This window comes from Typopeltis vanoorti, chromosome 13 (genome assembly GCF_054136105.1).
Source record: "Typopeltis vanoorti isolate ZY-2024b chromosome 13, IOZ_Tvanoo_1.0, whole genome shotgun sequence".
Classification (NCBI taxonomy): domain Eukaryota; kingdom Metazoa; phylum Arthropoda; class Arachnida; order Uropygi; family Thelyphonidae; genus Typopeltis; species Typopeltis vanoorti.
Genome location: NC_143561.1, coordinates 112,830,605 through 112,849,082, shown reverse-complemented (window position 1 = coordinate 112,849,082; position 18,478 = coordinate 112,830,605). Strand labels below are relative to the sequence as shown.

Here is an 18,478-nt window from a genome sequence, read left to right as displayed (position 1 = left end):
ACCACTGAATCACCAAGATTTTGTTTTTGTTTTAAAACTGTTTAATTTTTTTCCCCCAATAATGTTTATATATTTATGTCTACAATTCAACTCTGAAAGCTACTGAATTTTGATTTTTTTTTAAAATGTTCACTTTTTTTTTCAGTATCAAAAATGAATGATCACTTCCTATTTCACATTCCTATATACTTGTGTGTCTGAAGCACTATCATATCATTGTCAGCAATAACATATGAAACTTTTTCTTATTTCTTGCTTCTTCTCTCCAAAGGGATTTCTGCATTCTTTATTTTGGAACATGATATTAATAATGACCACTTTAAAGTTGTTAATAGAAATATGTCAGATATTTACCATTATTAGCTGAGTCCTTTCTTGAAATTTTCCCAAATCATTTATTTATCTGGTATTGAGTTGTAGCTGCTTAGATTTCTGGCTCTTCCTTTTCTGTATGTCATCTGTTTTCTTTAATGACTCGATGAATTTCTCCATTTCTTCCATACATTACATTGTCCAATTCTCCATTTTGATGTAGACCCACATCGCTCTTCTTGAAATTGCCTGACATTTAGAAGGTTATTTTTGTGTTTAATGTTAATTACACCAGTATTTAACAGTAAACACAAAATTTAAAATATTTAAATACTTCCTTTCCCTGATCATTGTTGCCTGAATAAACATCGTATTATTTAGTAGAATCAAGTGTTTTTTTTTTTTAACTCTAATTATGTCAATATACTTCTGCAAGTTCCACTTTTCTGTGGATACTTCTTATATTAATGGTGCTTATCATCAGTCAGGTGCTGCTGTAGAGTTTGTTGCTTGAGTTTTCACTGTTTACTCAGTTTTTCTGATGAAAACAGCTGGGTTTGATTAACTAGTGGTTTTCAAGATGGCATGACATTCTATTATGTGGTTTTTGGTTTAAGCAGATCTAGAATTCAGTTTTGGTTAGCTAAGTATGAAATGCCATATTTCCAGGTTATCCTTGCTCATTCAATATCCAGGTAGATATCATATGAGATCATGAATACTGTGTATTTGTGGTCTCACATGGTATTCATTTACACAAATACTATGTATTTGTGTGTGTGCGCCAACCTGTCTGTTTGACTATGCGAACAAAAGTCATGAACAAAAGAATAAACTAAAGGAAGCCTTTAGGATGAATATAGAAAATAAATATCATGAAGGAGGCAGGATGCTTAAAAATGTAATGTATTGAAAATGCTTAAAAATGTGAAGGGGATCATATGATCCCCTTTACATATGACCCCCAAAAGTAACATAAAAACATGCTTTACCCTCCTCTAGTCTCTAGTAATGAGGATGATGTTATTTATTTTATTTTTTTAGGGCACTTCAGACACCTTCAGTATACAAGGTTATAGTTAGGACTCACAGTGCCAGTATTTTGGTATTTTTTAACTGATGAAACTGGGATGCTGGTTTTAATGCATTGATATTCCAAGAACAAACATTTTTCTTAGTAAATTTTGATGACAGTTAGATGCAATAAATTAAGAGAAAAAATGATTGAATGCATGTTTTAAATCAAGCTTTTATTATAATAATAATAAATAAAACATCTCAACTTTTTAACAAAATATGATTTAAAATACAGCTTTTCTAAAAACAAATTACACATTGATACTGCAAATTTTAGTTGTTTAAGCATCCATACTACCCATCTGAATAAGTGAGTTCTTAAGAAACTCACTTATTCAGATGGTTCACTTATTCTTAAAAATTAAGAATGTCTCAATAGTGTTATTATTTTAAATGGGATCTGATTTTGGTACATATTTGAATAGTATTAGAAGATGCATTTTTGGATTCTGTGCTGGATGTTGTATCAAGACAGGTTACAGGTTTGCTCCCCTTATTCTCTCATCTTCAAAAAAAATCTTATTTCCTTTCTAGTCATATTTTCTACGCTTGGAATTTTTTGGAAGAAACAGTGAAAAGTCTTTTGCTGAGACAAAAGAATGGGAAATAATTTTCTCTTATCTTGTCTTCTGCTTTGCAAATACTAAAGAACCTGTGATAAATTTGTTTGCCTTTGTTTACTCCATGGTATATACTTAGCAACAACAGATGCACTTTCCTATACTTCTCATCCATCCCTTAGGAATTTTGCTATTTCAGAATTTTGATTGGCAAGAGTTTTCATTTTATGCAGAATCTAAAGTTAAAAGATTTGCTTCTTTGTGGCGTAACATATCTACTGCTCTAACTTTATAAGCAGTTGTGCAATAAATTAAATTAAAATATGGAGTTTCAGTGCCATGTGCAGTTATCTAGCTATTTCAGAATTTTAATTGGCAAGAGTTTTCATTTTATGCAGAATCTAAAGTTAAAAGATTTGCTTCTTTGTGGCATATCTACATAACATATCTACTGCTCTAACTTTATAAGCAGTGGTGTAATAAATTAAATTCATCCTCACAGAAATTAATACCTGAATCTAAATCAATTAATGCCTTCTGCACTCAATATCTCAACTCAAATTATGAATTTATGCTTGAATTAATTCCAGCATAAATTCAGATTTTCCTTTATTTACTATTAACTTATAAAAAATATTTGTTACTGCTAACTATACCATGGATCAAACAATGTTGCTGTTTCAATGGTCCTTAGAATCTAATTGCAAGAAGACAATTTCTTTTCGAAATTCTTCTGCACTATACTTTTGTAAATATTCATTTTGGATTGGTGAGCTTCTAATAATATATTAGAAGCTCACTAATAATAATACTCTAATAATACTTTTTTTTTAAATTTTTGTTTCAAAAGGAGATAAACAGTTGTGATTCAGATCATGAGGAAGTATCTATAATACTTTTCTATAACTATGAATATGATGATAATCCCTCATTATTATCACCACCCTCATTGTCATTTTCCTGTTCAGATTCTACAAAATAGTTAAATTCCAAATTTCTTTATTATTGTTATCATCGACTTATAAAGTGCATCTGAGCCTCTGTGTCATCTGAGTCAGTATAGATGAAGCCCTTTGGTAAGAAAGACCTGGATTTGATTCCCATCAGTGAAGTTAGAAACATTTATCTGGTCTCTTTCGATGAAAGGTGAGTTAGCCAGTTTCATACGGAGGTAGGGAGTTTTTTCACCTAGAAACTTGTGTTTTTCGTCCCCCAGAACAGGCAGACCTGTCCTGTGAACACACACACGGATTACAGTCATGAATATTGTCCTTAGGGGATGCAGCATAGGAGTGATGAGCCAGCTGCATTAATTTGTCTTAAGCCCCTCATTAGGAGGGACTCAACCCTTCCTAAGGGATGGATGAGAAGGATAGGAAAGTGCATCTGTTATTGCTAAGTGTATACCATGTACTAAATAAAGCTGCAGTTTGGCATCAATCAAACTGCAGCTCAATCATAACCGATGAACTGTCAGTTGCTATGCATATTACATCTTTAGAAACACAGAGACTGTGTTGACCAATTTCTTTTTCTTTACAAGTTCTAAGCAGTAGACACAGTAAACAGTATTTAAATACAGTGGTATCTCGCTATCCGAACTAATAAAACCTGGGCTCGTTCGGATTAGCGAATTTCCCCTCAAGAGACAACAATAACTAGTGTTTAAGACAAAAATAATCAGCTTCTAATGGTACATCAATTTAATTCTGTAAGTAAATTAAGTAACTGATAGAAAAAAAGCTACTTTACTGTAATGTAAAACTTAAAAAATAATACAGTACATAAGTTTATTTTAGTAAAAAAATTAGTTTGTATGTACCCATATTGTTGAGGGTTCTGATTTAATAAAATTGCATAATTCAGTACGTAACTTAATTTGCCTAACAAATAGCACTTTCTTGTATTCTTGATTCCGAATTCACTTTTGGTTCTACCTGTTTGTGAAATTTCAATATCTGGATTTATATTTTTAACCAAATTATGCATGTTTTGAATTTTCTCTTTTTGTATCGCCGTAGTTATACTGTAATAATAATAAAATAAATAATAATAATAGTTAAAATAATAATAATATTAACACAAAAAAAGTTTCACAAAATAATACAAAAAAAAAGTTTTTTTTATTTCTTTGTAAAAGTCACTGATTTTCTTTTGCTTCTTGGAAGCTAAACTTTTTTCGAATGTTTCTTCTCAGAGCTGCATTAGCAACAAAATTTTGTGCAGTGGTGTATCATTCTGCTTAGCCCATTCTATATGCATATTAAAACTGTCAACTGCCTCTTCATGTTTTACTATTTTTTTTCGAGTTCTTTATCATCATCATTGTCTTCTAATTCATTCTGCAGCGTCATATTTATAATTTCAGCATCTGATTTGATTCCGAATTCACTTTTGGTTCTACCTGTAATCCATTCCATAACATCTGTTTGTGAAATTTCAACATCTGGATTTATATTTTTAACCAAATTATGCATGTTTTGAATTTTCTCTTTTTGTGTATCACTGTAGTTATACTGTAATAATAATAAAATAAATAATAATAGTTAAAATAATAATATTAAATAAAAATAATAGTACACAAAATAATAATGCATAATAAATAAAACTTTTTTTTTTCTTTCAAACTGCAGTTCGGATTACTGGAGGTTCAGATTAGCGAGATACCACTGTATTTTCTATTGTGTACTGTTGTCCACTTGTTAAAAGTCAGATTAAATCTTTAACTTTTGATATAAGTTGAGTATTTCATTTACTGCCAAATATGACTGCTGTAATTCAGTACCATTTTTAATGGTTATTACAGCAATTTGAATAAATCACTAAAACCTCTCATAATCAGCCCTTTTCTGATATCGACAGAAAAATGTTTATAATACAACTTTCTCTAAAATTATTCATTAGCATGCAATCTTTACTTTTTCTTTTGTGTGTAACAAAGTATCTACCAAACCAGATCTGAGTTTCAAGATGTTTCAGGTTTCTGTTACGCTTGTATTGTGTATAACAATCCCTCATTTGCAAATTCAGTAATATTAATGACTTATTATTGTTGATTTTAAAACCTTTATGTGAATAAATTGTAAGAAATGATTTTTTAAATTAATACAAAATATTGTTATTTTCATATTTTACTGATATTTGAATATAGGAAAAAAATTGACTCAGATCCTGGGATTGTTGCGATGTAAGCAAAAGTTGTTGTCTAAGTTGATGAAAATATCTTCCATGCGAAAGCATTTATAAACATCCTTGCCACAGAGAGATTTGAATCCACAACCTCTAGGTCAGAAAGCAGAGATGCTACTCACTCAGCTGAGTAGATTGAAAGATGATCTCATTAGAGTCCTTTTGGTGAAAACAGGCTACACTGAAAAAGGGAAGTGAGCATGAACGTCACCTCCAATGTCAAACATAATGCTTCTGGGTCAAGCAGGAAATCTTGCTTTGACACTGCCAGAAAACAACTGGCCCACTGACATAACAGAGGTAGATGTGGGGGGGGGATAAGATGATATCAGAACTAAAATCTGTTGATGAGTCAGTATGTTCCATTTTTGGTAATGGAATTTCATCACTTTCACTTCATATTTCTCTCCTCTACAAATTCTTTACCAAAAGAATATTTCGGTGATTACACCACATTTTTTATTATTCAGTTATACAATATACTGAAATAATAGTTCCCGACAAGTTTCGTAAATCGTAGGATTTACATCTTCGAGATTTACATCTTGTCTTTTGAACCAATTAGCCACAGAAGTCTACGCCTGCAAATTCTTTTCCGTCAAACAACCATGAAAAGTTCAAGTAAAAGGTCAAAAAAATTCAACCTTAAACTTCTGGATCTGCTCAAAAAATATATATAATTGCAATTTGAAACTTTGAAATTTACTATTGGTTTCCACTCTTTATCTCTCTTTCAAGTTACTCCATGATTCTTCAAGAAGTTATTATTATTACGTGATACCTCCAAGGAGTCCAAAGACTCATCGAGGGAAGGCACCTACTCTACAACTCTCCATCTCCACCACTCAATCTACCAACTACAGCAAACTGCATCATCTACACCAATGTCATCTACTGCCCACCACCAGCACTAGTATGTTCTCTTTTCACAGACAATCACAAACATCCATGTCTATGGCGTGATTCAAACCCGCAGACTGGAGAGCGGATATGCTAACCACTTGGCCAACCAGGCGGCTCGTTAACATTAAAACTGATCTTAGCAGGATGTCAGCCTTGTGCTCAGAGTCTGTTATATTCATTGAATGTGTGTTAGTGGGATTGTTTTTCAATAAAATATTCACCAATACTATACTTGGATGATGTTTGAACTTGGATCTTTTCCCTAATCAAATGGTGTATGGTGAAACCACTTGGCCATGGAGATGTTGAACATTACATACAATGTATATAATTGCATTCTTTAAAAAAGCAGCAAAAATTCTGTTTTGTGGCACGTTAGCTTTTACTGCAAAGAAGAAACAGGTGCATCAAAATTCACAAGAAACACTGTAGTTAATTTGTTATAAACATTCTGTATTTCTATTACTCTGCTTTGTCTTTGTTTTTTCTTTTCCTTAAAACTTCGTGAATTGTAAGTGGTCGGCAGCTGCCATTTATTTATTTCTACTAGATTTTTTTTCTCACGATCTATAGTCTAACAAATTTGTTTTATGATGTGCAGTTAGGCTATGTATTGAGTGCAAGATTATAAGATTTTAAACTAAAGACAAAGCAGATATTGTTAGCATTTCCCACTCATGTTAATCTTTACCCTTAATTAGTTGTGACTTGAGTATTGATCACCTAAACTTTATCTTATGCCACTTTGAAATTTTCAGGATAGTTCATTAACAGAATCAGTGCAATGTGTTGTTCACAAACCATTTAATTAAATCAAACGGGGAATATATACAGTTTGTTACAATTCTTTCTAATTCAAACTTAGTTCTAATTTACTTAAAGCTAAATCATAATCTTTACTGACAGTAAAACATACCTTGAGTAAGCTTAATTCAATATCATTTTTACATTATTTTAATTATACCCATAAACAGACACACTCTTGATGTATAATTGTTGTTCGAAATTATCGCATATATAAGTACTTACAATTCTCATTCAGCACTGCTTTTTTCATGAATCTTTTGTTCACGCACAAGTGTTCCTTCTTGTCTTTCTTTCCTTGGCTCGTTCTTGATTTCTCACCAAATTTATTCCTTGTCTGAGTCTTCAATTATTCCATAATCGAGACCATGACCTGTAGGACCATTAACCAGGTGCATTGTGCAGCTCTTTCCTTTCGATTCCCGACATCGGACTTCACGTGACAGCAGACTCAGGTAAGAGAAGGTGAAAATCCTAAGACAAAGTCCTTCTCGATGTCTTGCCTTGTATAGGCCCATTCCATTGTATGCATGCGCGTCTCTCAAAACTTCCATATATGGTCATGTATCGATATCTGACCATGATGATGTCATACTTCGTGCGTCTTTTGAAATATATATGGCAATTCTTAGAATTAGACTTACTGATTAGACATGAGTTAACGTTACATGATGACATCATTCATCACATTATTTTAACAAAGCCTTGTGGTTAATTTATTGCAAATATAAGATTATTACAGACAAAAGTTGACATTCATTTAAGTGCAATCTCCCTAGAAAAACATGATAAGTTACATGTCATGAGAGATTTTACAAATTGTCTTGGATTTTACAGGCAAAGCAACCTTGGTTATGAGGCCAGTGTATATCTGTTAATTACATGTTCTTATGGTCAGTTTGTGTTTTGTGGAATGAAACACCATAGATCTCAATAATAACTAATATGGATAGAGTGTCTTGTCTTCTTTAATTCACCTGGAATAATCTTAAGGGAAGCTATGGTCATTAAATTCAGTTGCTCTGGAGACCAAACACAGCAGTCTCCAAAGCATGGTTTAACACCTCATCTTATGCAAGATGGGTGTCATATAGGGGATAAAATATACCTACCATCTAAGTAAGTTTCTTTAAAAACGACATTAGTACTAAAATAGGAATTTGAAATCATTTGGAAATTACTATAATTTTCACAGCTTTAATCTTCATATAGTTTTGCCATAGTTTAAATATGTTTCTCTCTCTCTCTCCCTCCCTCCCTCCTTCCTTGTCCTTTGGTGAAAGACATTCTACTATATTCCAATATGCTGGAATAAACATGTTTAAGCTATACCTGTTCTTATTATTATCTAATAGGCATCAATGCCAAAACTGAACCATATATACCAAACAAATATTTTAATTACTCGTATCTATAACTATAAATTCACACATACGCCACAGTAATTAACTTTTTAATAATATGTAAATATTTTGTCTTAAGTATCATAAGACATCATCAGTACAATTATAAACAATAGGAATTGCATAAAAAAACAAAACAAAAACCCATTACTGCTCATTGGAATCCACTCAATGTATACAGCAGCGTGTTTAATGAGTAAATACTATTGGGCTGTTTAATTGATTAAATTAGTTAAATTAAATTAACACTGATAAATTTATTTTATATAGTTGAGAATAACAATTTCCCATACTTTTGGGATGGTGAAGACAGTCGTTACGGTTAAGATTGGTCATGTTAAAAAAAATAATAATAATTATAATGTTCAGTCATTGGGAATTAGAATACTTTTTAAATTATTAAAAGTTTTATAGTGAGATCAGTATGCACAGATTATAAAATAAAGAGGAATGTGTACCAGCTAACCAACTATATCTTGTGCCAACTCATATAAGGGTTTTTTTTTTCACCCAGAAACTTGGATCTTTTGTCCCCCAGAACAGGCAAACCGGTCCCGTGGACACACGCACAGATTGCAGTCAGAAATACTGCCCTTAGGGGATACATCAAGGAGTTGCGATCCAGCTACGTAAATTAGCTGTAAGCCCTCTCAGTGGGAGAGGACTCAACCTGCTACTTTGCCTGTCCTGCGGGAAGGGGGGGGGAATATGATGAACTCATATAAATTGGCCAGTTGATATGAAAACTGCAATTTCAGGCATTGTTTGTTCACAGTATAGACAGTTTGTGTCTACAGTCATATTTTGAAGTAGTTCATTTTGGACTCCATTCATTTGGATGGCATCGTCAATTTGCTTTGCATTCGAATTATTTAAATAGCAAAGATGAGAAATTATAATTAAAAAATGACAATAAAACGTTCAGAGTTATGCGCAGTTCTATGTGGAGAATGCACATCTGTCTGCCTGTGAGACATTTCATCTCTTCATGAATGCTCCTATAGCTTACTGAATAGTTCCCGTAATCGAAGACATCAGGCATAGGAATTATGGATGGGGAGATGGTCAGAAGCATATGATGTGAGTAAAGTGGAGTATTTCTTATCTTGATGTATACCCCTCATTACTGCAGTTTCTTAATGTAACTCTGAAGGAAAAATTTTGATCAAGATTGGGAGTTAAACATTTTTTGTGTTGCTTACCATTTCTTGGATGATTTTCAGTTCACTGTGTGGTTATGTACACTTCTCTTTCTGTAGAGCACAGTATCTTGGCAGCTGAATTCATAAGGAAAAGCATGGCCAGAAGCATATGATGTGAGTAAAGTGGAGTATTTCTTATCTTGATGTATACCCCTCATTACTGCAGTTTCTTAATGTAACTCAGAAGGAAAAATTTTGATCAAGATTGGGAGTTAAACATTATTTGTGTTGCTTACCATTTCTTGGATGATTTTCAGTTCACTGTGTGGTTATGTACACTTCTCTTTCTGTAGAGCACAGTATCTTGGCAGCTGAATTCATAAGGAAAAGCATGGCTGCTTACAAAAAGCTTATAGCATGGTCTCACAATGTATTGGCTATTTTGCTGATAATGTCATTGTAGTACCTATATTTCATATAGGTACTACAAGGACATTTTTATACGAAATTTTTTTAGTTGTTTGTAATATGTCATGAACCTTCTCCTATCTTCTTGATGGAACAAGTGAATGATAGCTCTTTTTCCCAACTTACAGGCAGTAAGTACAAATCCCAATACTGGCACAGGGATGCTTGCAAATGTCTTTAAATGGTAGATGATTTTCATCATTGTGTGAACCAATCATCTTTCTTGTAGGCAGTCTAGTGGTTTGGAAAAAAATATATCAAATTTACAGTCTTTTTATATGAAGAATTATTATTAAAAGGCGACAATTTTCTTGAGTATTAATGTTTCAGAGGTTATTAAAACATACCATGTACTGCCTATGAGGAATAAGCTATTTTATAACTGCAACTTAGCAGAAAATGATTTTTTTCTATTAATGTTTTTAAAAAGTTGCTTGTTTTAATTCATATAAATTGATTATATGCATATATACTAATTAGTTTTTATATTATTTTTAGATATGAGAAGCAAGATATTGCTTTGAACAGCGGCACAATGCTAAGAGAGTGCATCCAGTATGAAGCACTGGCTAAAATCATCTTGTATTCTGATGATTTCTTTAACTTTTTCAAATATGTGGAAGTATCAACTTTTGATATAGCATCAGATGCATTCTCAACTTTTAAGGTAAATTATTGAAATATTTTTATAAGTAATTTTCATGTAAAGGATAAATAACGTTGCATACAACTACTGTTGATTCTCACCATAATAAGTTCCAAAAGCTTGAGCCAAAGTCAAATAACATTAATGATTTCCTAAAGGAAATTAACATAGCAAACAGTCTATCATCTATTTCTTTCTCCCTAAAAGTTTGTTTTAGTGCAAGGCAACTGTATGTTATTTATGTATTTGTTTAATTTTTTTTAATTATGGAAGAAGTATTAAGAATTTGAATTTAATTGTATCTTATAAATTGTGAATGTTTTGTTCAGTGTGTTAAGGCCATGGATGCACACTTTCATTGGGAAAAGGGAGAACACGTTATATTTGTTCTCTATTCCATTAGTCAGAGTTCATTTACATACATTTTTTATGTCCAGTTATGTTCCTTAATTATTTGTGGTATGGGGGAAATTTTAAACATTTTCTTGTCACTTTATATGTGAAATGTTTTTGTTTTACTGGAATATGATAACCAGTTGCAAATATGTTATCATCCAACTGGAATCATTTTTAGGTCTGTGTCTATTTAGGTCTACTTTTTAGGTTTTATATGTATGTTCTCACACACACACTATGACTAAAGGGTGCTATTTCTCAACTAAGATAATTTTTGGTTAGCCTATACATACCTGAATGTGTGGTCATACTGACTATGAAGATATGATGTAAATTTGATTCATATAAGTGTACCATATGTTTTTTTGTTTGTTTGATTTAAGAATGCATTACTGTAGACCTCTAAATTCTCTACATTTTTAAAAAATAACAATTTTTTATGTCAATCTGAATTGTGAAAAATTGGAAACTGGTAGCACATTTGGTACTGTGGGTGAGGTAATCTAGGAATCTTTCTCTAGACCAGACATATCTTTTTTATGCTACTTCAGATCTCTGGTAAGCAAGGTGGTGTCTCACATTAGATTATTGGAAACTCAATTACCAATACCTAAAGGCATCTAGATTCTCTAACCTATTGGTCATAGACTCCAGTTCCACTGTGGCATGGATGTTATGATTCTTTTTAGCTGGCAACTGATTTTCGCTGCCAATTTTTAAACCTCTAACCTAACCTAGCCAAAATACATATAGATCATCCTAATCTGATTGGCTGAGTAGATATGTTCTTAAAATTAGCTGCTGGGCCACTAATTTTTTCCATGTTAAAAGTTTTTTTTTGGATTCTAAATACGTTTTTAACAACAACTCTTAAGCCAGTTAGCAAATAGAGCATCAGCTCACCACTGATTATGTTTTAAAAATAGTTAAGTAATGATATGATATGATTTCACCATGTATGTGTGCATGTGCTAGAGTGTATTGTAATTGCAAGTGCAACTTTCATGTTGGGTGATGCAGTACTTTTCATGTGACAACTGTTGAAGTAAGAATGTTGAGTGGAGCATGTCAGAAAATTGCATCATGGAAAGAGATTTGCACAAGAGAAAGATTTGTTCGAGATTTGTACTGCTCATGTTGACGATGAACAGAGAGAGCACCGGATTGCATGCTGACAAAATTTCATCCATTCAATTGATCAAGATTGTGATGTATTGCAAAGAACTGTCGCTGGTGATGAAAGCTGTATTCAGTTTGATCTTGCAATGAAACGGCACTGCATGAAATGTCTTCTCCCCAGCAGAAGAAAGTCAGGTTGCAAAAATCACGTGCCAAGATAATGATCATTGTTTTTTTTGTTTTTTTTGACACTGTTGGGTAATAATCCACCATGAATTTATTCCTGAGGGCACCACAGTTGAATAGTCAGTATTATTTAGGTGTAATGCAATGTGTCAGAAAAGAACTGTTCCACAACTGTTTTCACGATAACGCATGCATGCACTGTGTGCTGCCTGTGGAGCAGTTTCTGGCTTCAAAGTTGATCTGTGTGATCAAACATTCTCCCTATTCAATAGATTTTATCCTCATATATTCTGCAAATTTTATCCTCTTCCCAAATTTGAAGTGTACCTTGAAAGGGGAGCACTTCAGAAACATTGAGACCATTCAACTGAAAGAAGTTTCTGTTCAGGACTTTCACTATTCCTTCAAACACCTGTATGACAGATGTAAATGCTGTGTGGAGTTGGAGAGAGATTATTTTAAATCTGTGTAATTGATAATTCCAAATATAGTTCTTTGTGTTGATATAATAATTGTTTATTGAAAAATTATGACAAAAAGATTATTGAAGAAAAAATGAAAGAGTTTGAGAACAGGAATCAAACCTTGGAGATTCAGTGGCAAACTTTGAAGAAAACATTGATTGATTCAGCCAGAGAAGCATGTGGTGAGGTTGTCTGCCAGGATAAAAAAATCAGAACTCCCTAGTGGACACAGGAAGTTAAAGAGGCAGTGAAGGAAAAGAAGAAAGCATATCAAAAGTTCCTGGCAAATAAATCAGCTTGTGCTCTTAGAGAATACAGAAACAAATGCAAGAATGCTAAACACTGGTAAAACTAGCTAAACAAAAGTCATGGGAGGACTTTGGCAAGAATATAGAAAATAAATATCAAGAAGGAGGCAAAATATTCTGGAGGTTGTCGAAGAAGCTTAGAAATATAGGAAAGAGTGCTGTAAAAGGAGTTAGAGATGATAAAGGTGACATGAAAACGGGAGAAAAAGATATCCTTGAAGTATGGAGTAATTATTTTGAAAAACTGCTAAATGAAACTAGCAGAAGATGACAGCACAGTGGTAAAAAAACACTGTCCTGGCATGCAGTCAGGAATACATATCCATACTTGGAGTAGAAAAAGCCATCAAAGACTTGAAATGTGGAAAGGCAGCAGGAGTAGATGATATTCGACCAGAAATGCTGAAGTATGGTGGTATAAGAGTCTTACAGTGGCTGCACTGCATAGTTCAGAAAGCCTGGACAGAGGGACGAATTCCCGATGATTGGAGTAGAACTCTCATAGTAATCATATATAAAAACGGAAATAAAACTGAATGTCAGAATTATAGAGGTATTTCCCTACTGAGTGTTCCTGGCAAGATCTATGCAAGTATACTTGAGAAACGGTTGAGAAGAATTGTGGAAGAAAAACTTGATGAAGAATAAGCTGGATTCAGGCCAAATAGAGGCTGTCAGGATCAGATCTTCACTTTACGACAAATAGTCGAGAAAGCATGGTAATATAACAAAGATCTGTATTTAAGTTTTGTTGATTTGGAAAAGGCATATGACAAGGTGCCAAGAGAGAAGCTATTCAATACGCTGCAGTTATATGGTGTCAATGGGACATTATATCAAGCAATACTTGGTCTTTATTTGAGTTGTAAGTCAGCAGTTAGAATTGAAGTATGTACAGGAAGGTGGTTTACTATTAAATCTGGTGTGAGACAAGGATGTACATTATCCCCTCTGTTATTCATTATCTATATGGATCACATTATGAAGGAAAGTGGTATTACACATGATATCAAAATTGGAGATGTTAATGTCAGCTCTTTGCTTTATGCAGATGATGTTATACTTCTAAATAAATCCGCTAGAAGTCTACAAGATTCTCTGACTAAATTGAATAACTGTTGTAATAGATATGGTATGAAGGTCAGCAATAAAAAGACAAAGACAATGAAAATAGGCAGAATCATTGAAAATGTCAACTGTGTTGTGAATGGAGAACCTGTGGAACAAGTAAAACATTTCAGCTACTTAGGCACGATTTTTACTGAAGATGGTAAATTAAATTTAGAAATAGACAACAGAATCAGCAAAGCTGGTTTGGTGGGAAGTCAACTGAATAAATTCATATGGAATAAGAGAGAAATTAGTCGGAACCCTAAATTAGCTGTATACAAGACTGTGTTCAAACCAGTTTTAACTTATGGATCTGAGAGCTGGGTCAGAAGTAAAACACTTGAACAAAGACTAGAAACTGCAGATATGAGAGTCCTGAGAAAGATTATAGGCTTGAACAGATGGCATCAATGGCAATATCATATTGCCTTAGATCAAAGTGCCTTAGACGATAGAAATATAAGATCTGATAATGTTAGAGTCTTGACAAGTAACAGACTGATTTGGAGGAAAATTGTAGATAGGAAGTTAGTAATGGTGTAATTTTTTTCATGTAGTACTATCATATCCTATACACCCCGTGAGGGTACATGGCAGGAATTTGTGATGATGAAAAGGGTCCTTGTATGTAATAAAAAATTTTGTTGACTGATCATAACTTTGCTGTATCAAAGCTGAAATTATACTAAAGTGTGCATTGATACAGTTGTTACTAAATGTAATGTAAATCATTATGGTACTGTTTTAGTAGTCAATGTATCAGGATTGCAGTACTGTACTACCATTAAAATTTTTTAAATTATTAAAAATTATAAACCATGCTATAACAAAACCTGTGCTATTCAAAACCTATAAAGACATCAATACCATGTATAGGCAAATGGGTATAAACACCACATATAGGTTGAGAAAGGTGGTTTGGACAGAAAAAAGACAGTTAAAAAAATTCTGCTTAAAGAATAGATATGGTCTTTTTTTTTTCCCTAAGCCTTGCATGCCTTATAAAGCAGTGTGCTGGTCTCACAGTGGTTAATGAAAATCATTTACTGCCTGATAACAGCCTCCACAGACATATACATCAGTATCAGGTTATAGTTGTTTTGGACTTTGGTATACATCTTTAGAGAGGCTCACATATTTAATTAATGGTTATTCAGTCCTGGTGTCTTAAAATATATATAAATAAATAAAAATTCACAGATGAAGGTGCACTATACATGATATCATTCACTTATGTAGAAGTCCTTGGTGAAATTTTTACTTATACGAACTGGAAATTTAAATTTCCAGTTGGAGCCCTTCTAGGATTCAGTTCCTGAAGAAACTACTCTCCAGTAAATCAGTCATTATCCATATCACATTAAAATTTGAATTCACAATCTGTTGGTAGCAAGTGGAAACCAGGAACTGATCCCTGTATGCAGCAGTATTAATAATACTGCTGCTGTATAGCAACTGTAGTGTGCCATATTCACCAGAAGCAGCTGTAAGTGATAGTGTTTCTGGTTTGAAAATATTTGGTGTCTTATTGTCATAGTATGAGAGGAGATTTATAAGGATATTTCAGATAATGATATGTTAGCTAGTCTTATGCATAAGTGGTGGAATTTTTCTTTCAGAAAGTTTTCCCCTGCAAACTGGATTGTTTGGAAACAAAATAATAGCAGAAAAACACTTATTACTCATTAAGCTATCATCATCAAACTACTCTTGATATGCACCCTCAAGGGTTTACACCACACTATGATACTACATGAAAAGTTTACATTATAACTAACTTCCTATTTACATTTTTTACAAATTAGTCTCTTATCTGTCAAGACTACATTATTGTCAGAGCTTATATTTCTCTCTTCTAAGTCAGTTCTAACTGCATCAGTCCACTTCAATCTTGATCTTCCTTTGGATTTTATCCTGGCAGTCTGTTTTTAATATGGATTTGCCATTGATGCCATCTGTTTATACTCCTAATTTTTCTCAGAACTCCCACACCTGCGGTTTTGGACTCCGATCAACTTCTGTTTCTAACCCGACTGTCAGAACCATAACTTACAATAGTTTGAATACTGTCTTCTACACAGATACTGTAATACTTTACCATTTTGATTCATTTCTCCTTTATTCTACATAAACGTATTCATTTCATTCTGTACCATACCAGCTTTGGTTATTCTGTGTATCCTTCACTAGAAATTCTGCTTAAATAGCTAAAATGTTTTAATGATTGGATATTTTTCAAGTTCCTGTCTATTTTCATTGTTTTGGTCTTTTATCTGATTTTCATGCCAAATTAGTTACAGCTGTTATTCAGAGAATAGTTAAAGAATCTCAGAGACTTATGATAATGTGATCCATATAGATGATGAATAAGAGTGAGGATAGTGTACTTTTGTCTGTCACCTGATTTTACATCAATTTCATACCTCCAGTTCTAACTGCTGACTTACAACTCAATTATATATTATATATTGCTCAATATAATGTTTCATTTACATCATATAATTGTAGTCTTTTGAACAGCTTTTCTCTTGCACCTTGTCATATACTCTTTCCAGATCTATGAAGCATAAATGCAAATCCTTGATATATTCCCATGATTGTTAACAGCATTTCTTCAAGTGGAAATCTAATCCTGATGACTTCTATTTTGCATGAATCTAACTTTATTCTTTTTAAAGTTTCCCTTCCAAAATATTTCTTAGCCTGCTATCAAGTATGCATAAATTATACCTGAAACATTCAGTACAGATATTCTTCTGTAATTCTCACATTCTTCATGCGCCTGTGTAGCTCAGTGGAAGTGGTGTTTGCACTCCTCAATTCTAGTTGCGAACTAGAGGAACTTTATCTTTCTTATCTGTATAAGCCTTTCTTCAGCCAGTTCCTGAGTTAGTTGATTTCCGGCTTGGGCATGCAGGTCTTTTCTCACGGAAACTTGGATTTTTCATCCTGTAAACTCTAAAAAAAAACCAACAGTAGAGTCCACACTATTTCAGACATTAAAATAATTATGTTATGGACCAGGGGTGCTTAAGGGTCAAAGCTGTATAACTGAGGCCTTTAAAGGAATGCGGAGAACACACTAGGCCTTCTGACCTAATGTCCAATCCTCAACTTCTTGTGGTGCACCCTGTTGGGTATCTACCTGGATACTGAACGAACCAAGATGGGCTAGCAATTTGAGATTTAGCCGACCAAATTGTATTCTTATTGGTTAAACTAAAATAAAAAATGATGGTACAACATGACAAAATGTCATGCTGGCTGGAGCGTCGCCCGGTTAAACAAGGTCCCCATTGTTTTCACCAGGGAACCAGGGTGAACAGTGAAAAGTCAGTTACTGGAACAAATCTGAAAATACACCACAACTCAACATCACAAGAGTTAAAGATAGGTACTATGAACGTAAGAAGCCTGAATGGCAAAGAAATGGAGCTAGCTGAGAAATTAGATAAGTACCAGATCGACATAATAGGGTGACTGAAACAAAAAAGACAAAAACTGGTGAGATCTTTCTGAGCAATAAATACAAAATGTTATATTCAGGCAATGACAATCAAGGAAAAGAAGGAGTAACCATAGTATTCAACACAAAATATGAGGCTAATCTTCTTGCATGGCTGGCAGTCTCAAGTAGAGTGATGTGGGCAAATATGAGAATGAGGAACTGGACAATGAGACTTATTTGTGCCTATGGTCCCACAGAAGGTTCTACTAAGGTACAAGTGGAGGAATTTTTTTATGCTTTAGAAAAAGCAACTGACACAATGAAAAAGGAAAAGTTGGTCCTTGTTGTGGATCTGAATAGCAGAGTAGGAAATGATTGTTAGACATACGAAAATATTTTGGGAAAATTTGGAGAAAAGAGCAAAGCTATAATAATAATGGCAAATATCTGTTGGATTTCTGCTCAGGACATGGACTGGTTATTACTAACACCATGTTCCAACATAAAAATGTGCACAAATTCACATGGAGAGAAGAGGCAAGGAATAAGAAAAGTCTCGTTGACTATGTTTGTTGATAGTGATGTGATGTTTTCTCCCTGGTTCAGGACACCAGAGTGTATACAGAGGATTTGAAATTGGAAGCGATCACTATTTAGTATTGAGCAGGATAAAATTGAATTTCATATTGAAAAGAATAACATGTAAGAAAGTTTTAAAGCGAATAAAAGTTGAGCAGCTCTCAGATGTGAACTATAGACTAACATACATAAAGATTATTGAAGAAAAAATGAAAGAGTTTGAGAACAGGAACCAAACCTTGGAGATTCAATGGCAAACCTTGAAGAAAACACTGATTGATTCAGCCAGAGAGGCATGTGGTGCGGTTGTCTGCAAGGATAGAAAAATCAGGACTCCATGGTGGGCACAGGAAATTAAAGAGGC

General features: G+C 33.4%; 1 protein-coding gene across 2 annotated transcripts in view; it reads left to right on the top strand.

Moving 5' to 3' along the window:
* The window catches only part of LOC150100477 (protein Mo25-like), a 182,163-nt gene that overhangs the window by 103,357 nt on the left and 60,328 nt on the right, over positions 1-18,478 (top strand). For both annotated transcript variants that reach the window (XM_090402309.1, XM_090402310.1), the window contains one exon: positions 10,357-10,525. In XM_090402309.1, the coding sequence (XP_090258435.1) occupies positions 10,357-10,525 (169 nt within the window). The remainder of the gene's footprint in view (positions 1-10,356; positions 10,526-18,478) is intronic.